The 12,946-nt window shown below is 51.2% G+C and overlaps 3 protein-coding genes across 3 annotated transcripts; 1 reads left to right on the forward strand and 2 right to left on the reverse strand.

The window, feature by feature from the left end:
* The first annotated feature begins 3,482 nt into the window (after positions 1-3,482).
* On the forward strand, positions 3,483-4,616 carry LOC127786025 (BTB/POZ and MATH domain-containing protein 2-like). The gene has a single exon (XM_052313351.1). It carries the CDS (start codon positions 3,483-3,485, stop codon positions 4,614-4,616), a length of 1,134 nt encoding a protein of 377 aa, XP_052169311.1.
* Positions 4,617-6,224: 1,608 nt separating this feature from the next.
* Positions 6,225-7,373, reverse strand: LOC127786028 (BTB/POZ and MATH domain-containing protein 2-like). Its single transcript, XM_052313353.1, has one exon. It carries the CDS (start codon positions 7,341-7,343, stop codon positions 6,225-6,227), a length of 1,119 nt encoding a protein of 372 aa, XP_052169313.1. The 5' UTR covers positions 7,344-7,373.
* A 3,336-nt stretch (positions 7,374-10,709) lies between these two features.
* Positions 10,710-11,857, reverse strand: LOC127786029 (BTB/POZ and MATH domain-containing protein 2-like). Its single transcript, XM_052313355.1, has one exon. It carries the CDS (start codon positions 11,855-11,857, stop codon positions 10,739-10,741), a length of 1,119 nt encoding a protein of 372 aa, XP_052169315.1. The 3' UTR covers positions 10,710-10,738.
* Between the last annotated feature and the right edge of the window lie 1,089 nt (positions 11,858-12,946).

Below are 12,946 nucleotides of genomic sequence, written 5' to 3' on the forward strand. Positions count from 1 at the left end.
AAACAAGTGTTTGCTAAAGTATCCTCAATGAGCAAATACTACCTCCATCATAAAATAATTGTAATTCTAGATTCTTTAGTAGTTGAGGGTAAAACAAGAAGAAATTTGAATGAAAAAGTAATTAATGAGACTATTAGTACTCCATTGTGACAATTAATTTGGGACATATTTAAATCCTAAAAATACAAATATTATGGGACAAAGATAGCAGTGATACGTAACTAAGCAAACGCTACCAGTTATTTAGTTTAGAATAAATTTTATGAGTCACATTTTATTATCGAAGTTTCGATTTGGATAACATTTTAACCAATATTTTTATTTGGATCATATTTTATTACCGATGTCGGTCGAATTTAATCCTGACATGGAAGTTAGTTTTCCCCTTTTCCCTCTTTGCAGAACTTTTTTTTTCTAGTTATTTACAAACAGGGAGGAACGCAAATTGAAATTAACAAAGAGATGGACTTGAAAGAACATTTTTTTCACAAGTTATTCTCAAGTGGAATGGAAAGTAAACTATCTGCAATTTGGCTATTCATGTCCAAGTTGAGATTTCCCTATAGTTGTAAATTTTGTCTTAAGGCAAATTTTGACATAAGACACTTAAAATTGTTGTGCTTTGCTGGTAAATATTGTAAAAATATGTGATGGTTGAAAGACACCTAAAAAATTGATAATTTGCTAGAGGATACTTCTAGCCTGATCAAAGAGAAAAACTCTTTAAAATGACGCGAATGCCCCTAAAACCAAAAGCTTCTGAACTGACGCTGGATTGATATGATGTATGCTAGCAATGTGCATCGGATGATAGAAAATTTAGAATTGGCTTGCATCCTCATGGACATTCTCATCTATTTGAAAATTTCTTCAATTGGACTAAAAGTGTCATCTAACAAATTACCAAAATTTGAGGGTGTCCTCCCACTGCAGCATGTATTTGTGATGTTTGCCAACAAATTACATACACTATAAGTGTCCTTTTCTTAAACATTTTTTAAGAAAAATCTTCATCCAGGGCGGCAAAAACCATGAGTCACGTCATTTTGCTAGTTCAACAGTGTCAAGAACATGAATAGTAAACTGTTGTACATTGACCAGGTTAAAGATAAATAATGATAACAGATCAGAATGTGATCAGGTACTACTAGTACCATGACTGTATTTCAAAGACTTCAATTGCACTAAACAAGAATTTTCTAAATCCTTCCTGTGAGTCTCAACATCGGCAAGTAAAGCCACACGTCGAGTATATATTCCTCACCGGCACTGCACATAAAGCAACACTACATCGACTTCATCCGTGCCTCTGAATTCTGATTCTGGATGCTACTTTACAGTACTGAATATATACCTTGTGTTTTAGACTGTAATCCATCAGATTACAGATGAATCCACTTCAAAAATCTCTCAAATTAGTTAAGCATACCAAAGTTTAATTACTCTGAGACTTTTAACTTTCAGCAGTGGCACTGGCAAACACTATTCTGAACAGTAAGCTTTTGGCCATCAACTCTGTCAAGAGAGATGGGCAGCTTTTCACCAGATGATCAAATCCATCAGCCCCTTCATACACCAGGGTGGGGGCACCAGTGAGAGAGATCGGCAGGTCATGGGGCCATCCGAATCGGTGAGGTCAGCAAACGGAAGGTCACTGCGACAACGAGATCGGTGTTATCTTCGTTGAGGACAGAGAAGAGGGGATGATGCGAGGCTGAGAGTGTGGGGGGCGAGGACAGGGGCACCATCGACAAGGTGGAGGTGGTCGTTTCCTGGTGTGGGAGGCGATTCTGGTGTTGACAAAGTGGACAGGAGGTGGTCGCCAGGTGCTTCCTGCATGTCTCAAGCTTGCCGCATCGTACTCCTTGCTAGCTCCTCGCTGCTCGTCTCCATTATTTACAGGTACGTCATCCTCAGCTAATTATCAGGTACCAGACTTGATAGGTATCAAGCCTGATACCCACCGGTATTAGACTTGGTACCCAAGTATCAGCCGATACCCATAGTTATCAGGTGCCAAGTACCAGGTATTAGGTATCAGGTGCCAAGTACTAGGTATCAGGTATCAGGTGCCAAGTACCAGGTATCAGTTATCATGTCGCGAGGAGGAAGCGCAGGTTGTCACTTCCTAGCCGGCTAGTTAGCCATTTACCACCGATTTCTCCTCTCCTCTTCTCCCTCCTCTCCTATTCTCCCTTTCTCTCCTCGACACACTCCCTCCTTCCCCTACTGTTGATGCGGCTCACGAGGGGAGGAGCCAACTAGCGGAGCTGTGCATCACCCGTGTATGAAAGCTGCCATGGCTGCTCCAGCTAGACACAACGACGCATAGACAACGCTGATGAGCTGTCAGGTAGGAACCTGGTTGGGGAAGGCGCGGTCCTGCTCAAAGTAGTTGCGGCGGCGCTTCGCGCCACTGCAGGCGAGGTATTGCCCGTGGAGGCGCATGATACCGAGTAGGCTCTTGGCTAGAGAAGGCGTCGCCGGCGAGGTTTTTGCGTGGAGGTGGTAGGTGGGGGGAATCGTGTGGACGACGTGGCACTTGGTCGAAAATGGAATGTATTAAATCGGCCGAGGGTGTTTAGTTATCCCGTGACTTTCATGTTGTAACAGAATCCCATGCGGTAGCTGCCCTCTTTGTTTAGTGTCTTTCAGGAAAACTATATTCATCCTTTAAGAGAATATCCCATCATTTTTACATTTCACTTAAAAAGGTTATCAAAAAAAATTTAGTAAGATAGATTAATATAAAAATTTAGTAAGATAGATTAATATGTGATATGTCACTTCACAAACATGCATATTCAAATTCAACTTATATAAGTAGAAACAAAAACAACAAATTTGACTATGAATAGAACACGTAATTCACGATCAAATTTGTTTTTTTGTTTCGAATTGTATAAGTCGAATTTTAACTTGCATGTTTGTGACAAGATATATTATATATTCATCTATCTTGACAAACTTTTTCAAATTTTTTGATAACTTTGTAAACACCATATACAAAACGAAGGGATGTCCTATCGAGGAACAAAAATCCACTTCCTGTCTTTCATTCATTATTTGAAAGTGGATTTTTTATTTTGTAAACTTACTTCAAAATTTATACGACCTGTTTCAAAATAAATTTGGCCTTTTTTATGTTGTCTTTCAAGCTATGCTAATAAGGTTATCAACAATAAGTAACTTATTCTTAATTGCTTTTGATGAGTTGACTTCGTTGACCCAACAGTGATGGCCGACATGACATTCTCTTCGACTCGTAATAAAACTAAATAAACGCATCTGATTACAACTATATAATCCAATCTGCTTAATAAAGGTTTCACAAAACACATGATTGAATCGAACTAACCACGATTCCACGACAAAATCTCGGCGTGACAAACCTAATACTAACCCGCTCGTGTTCTTTGCTTCTCCGATCGCCGCCCCGAGTAGGTTACGTACGTTCGCCGGCCGGCCACTCGTAACGAATCATGCCGGCGTCCGCCGCAGCCACCACGGGGTCGTCAGACGGCGGCCGGCCGCCCCACTATTCGTCGGCGTCGGCGATCGTCGGCGGGACGGTGACGGGGCACCACATCCTCCAGATCGACGGCTACTCCTACACCAAGGAGAAGCTCCCCAGCGGCAAGTTCATCCAGTCCCGCTCGTTCAAGGTCGGCGATCACCAATGGCGGCTCAGCTACTTCCCCAATGGCAAGGGCTCTGACTACGCCGACTACATCTCCGTCTACTTGTGTCTCGTCGAGGGCCAGCCGGTGAAGGCGCGAGCCACGTTCAGCTTGCTCGACCGGGCGGGGCAGCCGGCGCCGGCGTCGGCGTCGTACTACACGCGTGACATGCCGATGGGCCGCTTCGCCGTCAGCGACATCGGCTTCGGCTACCATCAGTTCATCAAGAGGGAGCTCCTCGAGAAGTCCGGGCATGTCAGGGACGACGGCTTCGCGATCCGGTGCGACGTCACCGTCGTCACGGAGCTCCGCACGGAGGACCGGACGCCGCCGTTGGTCGAGGTGCCGCCGCCCGACCTGCGCCGGCACCTCGGCGGCCTCCTCGAGTCCGGGGACGGCGCCGACGTCACGTTCCACGTCGCCGGCGAGGAGGTGCGCGCGCACAGGTACATTCTCGCGGCGCGGTCGCCGGTGTTCAAGGCGGAGCTCTTCGGCCAGATGAAGGAGAGCAGCAGCAGCAACACAGTGGTGAACGTGGACGACATGGAGGCGGAGGTGTTCAGGGCCCTCCTCGTCTTCATCTACACCGACGCGCTGCCGGAGACGAAGACGAAGGCGAATCAAGAGGACGAGCTGGTGATCGCGCAGCACCTGCTCGTCGCGGCGGACAGGTACGGCATGGAGAGGCTCAAGCTGCTCTGCGAGGAGAAGCTGGTCGAGTACATCGACCGGGGCTCGGCGGTGATGCTGATGGCGTTGGCGGAGCAGCACCATTGCCATGGGCTCAAGGAGGCGTGCTTCCGGTTCCTCGAGTCGAAGGAGACGCTGAGCGCGGTGATGGCGACTGACGGCTTCCTGCATCTGATGCAGAGCTGCCCGTCTCTTGTCAAGGAGCTGCTTTTCAGGGTTGTTGACCACTCTCTGGAGCCGAAATAACATTGGAAATAACACATGTTGTACGCTTGTGAGAGCAAATACAGTAGCAGACTAGATAAAAATAAAAGATGAGAGATAAGAGCATATTTTAAGAAGATAAAAGATGAGAGATAAGAGCAGCGGGCTATACATTTATAGCCAGCTGTAGCAAAGACTCCAATATGCATGTATGTATGATAGGTGGGACTAGATATTAATTATATAGTACATGTTTATAGGTAACACTATTGTATGAATTAGCTATTAAATTAACTATAGTTGATTTGGAGCCAATAGTTGGCTATAGTATTAAACTTGCTCTGAGGTTCTTCGAGAAGACAAAAAAAAATACTAATGCACTATGTTTCGGCCTAGATCTACATGTTATTTTAGACTAGTCCTGCGCACAATTTCCGCCAATAGGAACACACATTTTCATCCAATATTTAGCAAAAAAGTCTACTTTGACTCCGTTAAATATAGGTTCAATTCACCTCAACTACAATATCGGATATTCTGATCCCTCCTAACATTCAAAACCTGTGCAATTTGACTCCTATAGCGGTTTTTAGGGTGGTTTTTACAAACGCGGCATGCTGACTTGATCCACCTATGCTGACGTGACAACCTAGTAAAAAATTAGAAGCAGGTCTGTGTGAAAGTGGCTAGGGAAAATTTAAAAAATATGGGGCCATGTTTCAACTCCCTTCTTCCCTCTCTATCTTTTCCTGAGCTCGGGTCTCTAGCCCCGATGGCCTCACCCTGGCATCATCGCAGCTGGAGGAGGGGATGGTCTACCATGGTGATGGATGATGGGATCAACGGGCGGAATTGGACAGTGATAGCGATGGCATGTAAAAAAAGAGCGGAGGCATGTGAGTGCGGGTGGGTTCTAGAAGAGGGGGCTGAGCTCTGGTCGAAGTAGGAGGAGGAAGAAGGGGGCAGCTAGCCTTCCACGGGCAGTGGCGGTCACTGTTGTGAGTTGTGACCGCTCCCGTTGTTTCGGAAGGTATCTGTCTCCTCGTTTCTATCAATCTCGCAACCAAACCATATCGTCGGCTTATAGTCTACTATTATAGTTGCTCTTAGATCGGCTTGAGCCAACGACGACGGTAATGGTCGCCAGAGACAGACCATGCATCCGATGAGAGGACGTGGTGGCACCCAGGGACGTACCCATAAACTTTTGAGAACTTTTACCAGGGGTCACAAGACCTATGTAAATTATAAAATTCTAGCTAATTTATATTATGTTGATTAATATATTTATGAATAATTAAATGATTAATATATATTAGACCCGGTAATTTTTATTCTGAGTTCTTCATTGCTGGCACCCACGATCTGATTGGAACACAGGCATGCCGACGATATGGTTTGGTTGCGAGATCGAGAGAAACGAGGAGACAAATACCTTCCGAAACAGCGGGACATGATCCCGTCCCTATAAGCATTTGTCATTTGGAATTCTTTCACCAAAGAGAGAGGAGTTAATTAAGCTATACTGTATATATGTTCCAGAATTTAGACCAGGGAGATTACACAAGGTACGTAATGAATAACACACATTTGGCAGCTAGCTGTTTTATGTATGATTTTTGTCTTTCTGAAGAACCTCACATGCATATGCTACTGAAAATGACTGTCAGCAACCCTGAAAACGAGGTCCTTGACAAGAGAAGGGCAGCTCCGCATCAGATGCAGGAAGCCGTCGGTCGCCATCACCGCGTTCAGCGTCTCCTTCGACTCGAGGAACCGGAAGCACGCCCCCTTGAGCCCATGGCAATGGTGCTGCTCTGCCAACGCCATGAGCGTCGCCACCGAGCCCCGGTCGATGAACTCGACCACCTTCTCCTCGCAGAGCAGCTTGAGCCTCTCCATGCCGTACCTGTCCGCCACGACAAGCAGGTGCTGCGCGATCACCAGCTCGTCCTCCTGCTTCGCCTTCGTCTTCGTCTCCGGCAGCGCGTCGGTGTAGATGAAGGCGAGGAGGGCCCTGAACACCTCCGCCTCCATGTCGTCCACGTTCACCACGGTGTTGCTGCTGCTGCTGCTCTCCTTCATCTGGCCGAAGAGCTCCGCCTTGAACACCGGCGACCGCGCAGCGAGAATGTACCGGTGCGCGCGCACGTCCTCGCCGGCGACGCGGAACGTGACGTCGGCGCCGTCCCCGGACTCGAGGAGGCCGCCGAGGTGCCGGTGCAGGTCGGGCGGCGTCACCTCGACCAACGGCGGCGTCCGGTCCTCCGTGCGGAGCTCCATGACGACGGTGACGTCGCACCGGATCGCGAAGCCGTCGTCCCTGACATGCCCGGACTTCTCGAGGAGCTTCCTCTTGATGAAATCACCGGGGCCGAATCCGGATCCACCCACGGCGAAGTCGCGCATCCCCGTGTCACGCGTGTAGGACGGCACCGGCTTCCCCGCCCGGTCGAGCAAGCTGAACGTGGCTCGCGCCTTCACCGGCTGGCCCTCGACGAGATACAAGAAGACGGATACGAAGTCAGCGTCGCCGTAGCGGCTGGCGCCATTGGGGAAGTAGCTGAGCTGCCATTGGTGATCACCGACCTTGAACGAGCGGGACAGGATGTACTTGCCGTTGGGGAGCTTCTCCTTTGTGTAGGAGTAGCCGTCGATCTGGAGGATGTGGTGCCCCGTCACCGTGCCGCCGACGATCGCCGACGCGGACGAGTACGGCGGCGGCGGCCGGAGTAAGTCTGATCCGCCGGTGGCCGCGGACGACGGCATGGTACCTACGTTGTGGTGGCTAGCGCGCACACGTACGTACGCGACGGCGGTGACGAGAGATCGAAGTCGAACAGGGAAAGATCAACGCCGGACTAGAGATCCAATTTAATAATCACTAGTTGTAATAACAACCAATAATAATCGGATACATCTAAATTTTTTTTGGAGTTGTAATCGAGCTCATAATTAATTAAGCCGCTGCCGTTGAACCTGATCACCGATATGATGCTGCACTGCAGTGCCACTGCGTCGTTCGGCTAGAGAGGAATTGGATTGGAAGGCAACAGCCGCCGCGATGGGGCCATGTGGAGCCGCAGCCGCCGTCGATACGCGGGTGTCCGGCGTCTTGGCGCAACTCCAAAGGCCGACAGGATGGCCGCCGTGTTCTATGGGCCGGAATTGTGATTGACCATGGGCTGGGCCAAATTTGTGCAAAATATGGGGGGAAAAGTACACCGAAGGTCCCTCAAGTTGTCGTCCGGATACAAAAACGTCCTCGAACCACAAAAACAGATATGCGAAGTCCCTTAACTATATAAAACCGGTCACCTGAGATCCTTCGGTGGTTTTGAACCCAATTTTGGTCTATGTGGCGGCTCAGTCAGCGTGGGACCCACGTGGGCCCCACATGATGTCAGGTGTCCACGTCACTCTCTCTCTTCCTCTCTTCCCTCCCTTCCTCATCTCTCTCTCATTTCTCTGCAAGCTCGCGGGGGCAAGGCGGGAGGGCGGCGCCGCAACGGCCGCCGGCGGAGGCAGCGTGCGAGCGCGGCGGCTTCTCCGCTTTCTCCGCTTCCTCGTCCCGCTCGGGCGACGTGGGCTGAGAATCTGCGGCAGCAATGCGGTCGCGGCGCCGGCGCTTCCCGTGGATGACGACGACGACGACATCGACGCCGCCGCCCCGCGCGAGGAGGAGGAGGAGGGGACGGGCGCCGCGCACGCCACCGGCGCGTCGTCGTCGGGCGGGTCGGGGAGCGGGAGCGGGAGCTACCCGCTGTTCAAGCGGGGGAGGGACGAGCTTGTTGACAGCCTTAGCAAGTTCGCCGACGAAACCCGGCCGTCGAAGCGGCCGGCGGCGAAGCGACGGACTCGTGCCGCCGAGGTCCATAACCTGTCGGAGCGGGTAAAACCTCAAGAACACCAACCAACCATTGATGGATAGATGGAGTTGCCTCATTTGCAACAAGGTGAATGTTCCTTGATTTTTTCTGTTCTTGCTGCAGAAAAGAAGGGATCGGATCAAGGTGAAATAATTTTTGCGAAAAATTGTGGGAAATTTTGTTATTCTGTTTCTGGAAGGGTTTTTGTCTATGGGAGATGAACTGGAGGATCCCTTTGCATAGATAATCAAGACAACATGAAGATGCTTCATATGATGCTACATGTATGGAAATGACATGCACCGGCAATATTGCCAATATATGAAGAATATAGTGGCTGTGTGGATTCAGCTTGAGCCGGCATAGCAGCAGCTGCACAAGAACATAACAGTGACAGTTTCACTCTTCTTTTAGCTGATGTTACAGTTATATGGTGCCTGAGGGACCTGCATCTGGTGAGTTCTTACAAGAAAAATTCTAGGAACCAGATGACAGTTTTGGTTGCTATGTTGATTTTTCAACTGGATAAGCATAACCATCGGTTCTTCAAGATTGCACATGGTCTGAAGCAGAAAGAACCTTCAAGAACTTAGGTAGACTGAACCATGTGCGGAGCGCGGTGGCTTCTCAGCGAACGCCCGGCACCCCACCGCCGCGTCCCACCGCGCGTACGCGTCGCCGGCTCCGCTGAAAAGGCCGACGCGTTCGCCGGCGCGCGCGACGACACGAGCGCGACATCGGCCGAGTGGGACGAGGAGGCGGAGAAAGTGGAGAAGCCGCCGCGCTCACGCGCCGCCTCCGCCGGCAGCCGTCGCGGCGCCGCCCTCTCACCTCGCCCCGGGCAGCTTGCCGTTGCAGAGGAGTGAGAGAGAGAGAGATGAGGAAGGGAGAGAAGAGGGGAAAGAGGAAGAGGAGGATGACGTGGACACCTAACATGTGGGGCCCACGTGGGTCCCACGCTGACTTAGCCGCCACGTAGACTAAAACCAGGGTCAAAACCATCAAAGGACATCGAGTGACCGGTTTTGTATAGTTAAGAGACCCCGTATATCTGGTTTTGTGGTTCGAGGATGTTTTTGTATCGTGATGACAAGTTGAGGGACCTTCGGTGTACTTCTTCCAAATATGGGATGATAATGTGCGTTCCTATGGGGAATAAGTTCATATTAGGTCCCTAAACTTGTCAACGAATCCGATTTTCGTCCTTCACCCGAAAAAACAGATACAACAGGTCCCTCAACTGTCAAAACCGATGCAACATAAGTTCCAAGGCGGTTTTCGTTGACGTGGTATCTATGTAGCTTCTTTGACTAGGTACTCATCCCACGTGGTATTGATGTAGCGTTTATGTAGCGATCCGATCCAAAAATAATAAAAACCGTGGGACCTACAGGTTAACAACACACAAAATAACAAAAAATAGTGGAGCCCATGTGGCCCCACATGTCATCATCACTACTCCCATCCTTTGTTTCCTTTCTTCTCTCTATTCTCTCTCTCCGGCCGGTAGAGAGGGATGGGCGGTGAGCGGCCGACGAGCTGGGCAAAGCAGCCGGCTAGCGGAGCGGAGCAGTTGGACGGCTGGTGGAGCATATCGGTGGCAAGCGAAGTCCCGATGACGACAACTACTATCCCCCCGCACCGCTGTCCCACCCGGAGACGACGAGGATGGAGATGGGATAGCGGCGAGGCTACGTGGCACTCGCTCATCTCCCGCCAGCCGCCGTCCGCCGCACGCCACTGCATTGCGCTCCTCTCCACCACCGCTGCTCTGTGGATCCGCTCGCTCGGGTTCCACCTGGCGAGGCTGGCGAGGGTGAGGAGGCTGCCGGTGGTGACGACGTCGTCGACGGGAAGGAGAAGGAGGAGGGGTAGGGGAAGGCCCCTGCTTCGGCTGGCCACGGGCGCGCTCGGCAACTGCTCAAGTTCGACGAGCTCGCCTCCTCCCTCGCGGAGCTCATCGTTGGGCCCTGCTGTCGCCGTCGAGCAGGCAGAGCTCACTGAGCTGTCCCTATAAGCATTTCTCACGGAATTCTTTGAGCAAAGAGAAAGAAGTTAACTAAGCTATCTGTTTTTTTTCTTCCCGAAAGACCTCACATGCATGTATGGTTTACTTTTTCGGTTTAGCCCATTTATCGGAGGTCACCGATATATCGAAATTAATTTTTTTAAAAAATTAATTAAATTTGAATAAATATTACCAAAATTTATGAAAAAAAATAAAAGAACTGAAAATTTTTGGCCGAAATAACAGTCGTATGGGAGGAGTCCGAAATTTCCAACCCTGCATGCATGCTACTGAAAATGACGGTCAGCAACCCTGAAAACCAGGTCCTTGACAAGAGAAGGGCAGCTCTGCATCAGATGCAGGAAGCCGTCGGTCGCCATCACCGCGTTCAGCGTCTCCTTCGACTCGAGGAACCGGAAGCACGCCTCCTTGAGGGCTTGGCAATGGTGCTGCTCTGCCAACGCCATGAGCGTCGCCACCGAGCCCCGGTCGATGTACTCGACCACCTTCTCCTCGCAGAGCAGCTTGAGCCTCTCCATGCCGTACCTGTCCGCCGCGACGAGCAGGTGCTGCGCGATCACCAGCTCGTCCTCTTGATTCGCCTTCGTCTTCGTCTCCGGCAGCGCGTCGGTGTAGATGAAGGCGAGGAGGGCCCTGAACACCTCCGCCTCCATGTCGTCAACCTTCACGATGGTGTTGCTGCTGCTGCTCTCCTTCATCTGGCCGAAGAGCTCCGCCTTGAACACCGGCGACCGCGCCGCGAGAATATACCGGTGCGCGGGCACCTCCTCGCCGGCGACGTGGAACGTGACGTCCGCTCCGTCCCCGGACTCGAGGAGGCCGCCGAGGTGCCGGTGCAGGTCGGGCGGCGGCACCTCGACCAACGGCGTCGTCCGGTCCTCCGTGCGGAGCTCCATGACTACGGTGACGTCGCACCGGATTGCGAAGCCGTCGTCCCTGACATGCCCGACGTCCCTCTTGAACAAACCGTAGCCGAAACCGGATCCACCCACGGCGAAGTCGTGCATCCCCACGTCACACGTGTAGGACGGCACCGGCTTCCCCGCCCGGTTGAGCAAGCTGAACGTGGCTCGGGCCTTCACCGGCTGCTCCTTCGCGTGCCCGGCGGCGGCCGCTGCGAGGACCAAGTAGACGCATATGCGATCGGCGTAGTCAGAGCTTTGGCCATTGGGGAAGTAGCTGAGCTGCCATTGGTGATCGCCGACCTTGAACAAGCGGGACAGGATGAACTTGCCGTTGGGGAGCTTCTCCTTTGTGTAGGAGTAGCCGTCGATCTGGAGGATGTGGTGCCCCGTCACCGTGCCGCCGACGATCGCCGACGCGGACGAGTATGGCGGCGGCGGCCGGACTAATTCTGATCCGCCGGTGGCCGCGGACGACGGCATGGTACGTACGTTGTGGTGGCTAGCGCGCACTCGTACGGACGCGACGGCGGTCACGAGAGATCGAAGTCGAACAGGGAGAGATCAACGCCGGACTAGAGAATCAATTTAATAATCATTAGTTGTAATAATAACCAATAATAATCGGATACATCTAATTTTTTTGGAGTTGTAATCGAGCTCATAATTAATTAAGCCGCTGCCGTTGAACCTGATCACCGATATGATGCTGCACTGCTGTGCCGTCGTTCGGCTAGAGAGGAATAGGATTGGAAGGCAACAGCCGCCGCGATGGTGCCATGTGGAGCCGCAGCCGCCGTCAATACGTGGGTGTCCCGTGTCCGGCGTCTTGGCGCCACTCCAAAGGTCGACAGGACGGCCGCCGTGTTCTATGGGCCGGAATTGTGATTGACCATGGGCTGGGCCAAAATTGTGCTAAATATGGGATGAAAATGTGCGTTCCGATGGGGAATAACTTCATCTTAGTTCTTGTCAACGAATCCGATTTTCGTCCTTCAACCGAAAAATCAGATACAACAGGTCCTTTAACTGTCAAAACCGGTGCAACATAAGTTCCAAGGTGGTTTTGGCTGTCGTGGCGTCTACGTAGCTTCTTTGACTAGGTATTCATCCCACGTGGCATTGATGTAGCGCTTACGTGGTGATCTGATCCAAAAATAATAAAAACTGTGGGACCTGCTGTTGATGCGAAAAACACAATTCTCTTATAGGCTTACCAAATTTCACTGTTAACACCTACATGTTAGCAACACACAAAATAATAAAAAATGGTGGGACTCATGTGGCCCCACATGTCATCCTCACTACTCCCATCCTTTCTTTCCCCTTCTCTCTATCCTCTCTCTCTCTCCGGCCGGTAGAGCGGGACGGGCGGCGAGCGTCCGTCGAGCGAGGCGGAGCAGCCGGCTACGGAGCGGAGCGGTTTGCTGGCTGATGGAGCAGATCGGTGGCAAGCGAAGGCCCGACGATGACAACTACTGTCCCCCTGCACCGCTGTCCCACCCGGAGACGACGAGGATGGAGATGGGATAGCGGCGAGGCTACGTGGCACTCGCTCCTCTCCTGCCAGCC

This window comes from Oryza glaberrima, chromosome 10 (assembly GCF_000147395.1).
Source record: "Oryza glaberrima chromosome 10, OglaRS2, whole genome shotgun sequence".
NCBI classification, from domain to species: Eukaryota; Viridiplantae; Streptophyta; class Magnoliopsida; order Poales; family Poaceae; genus Oryza; species Oryza glaberrima.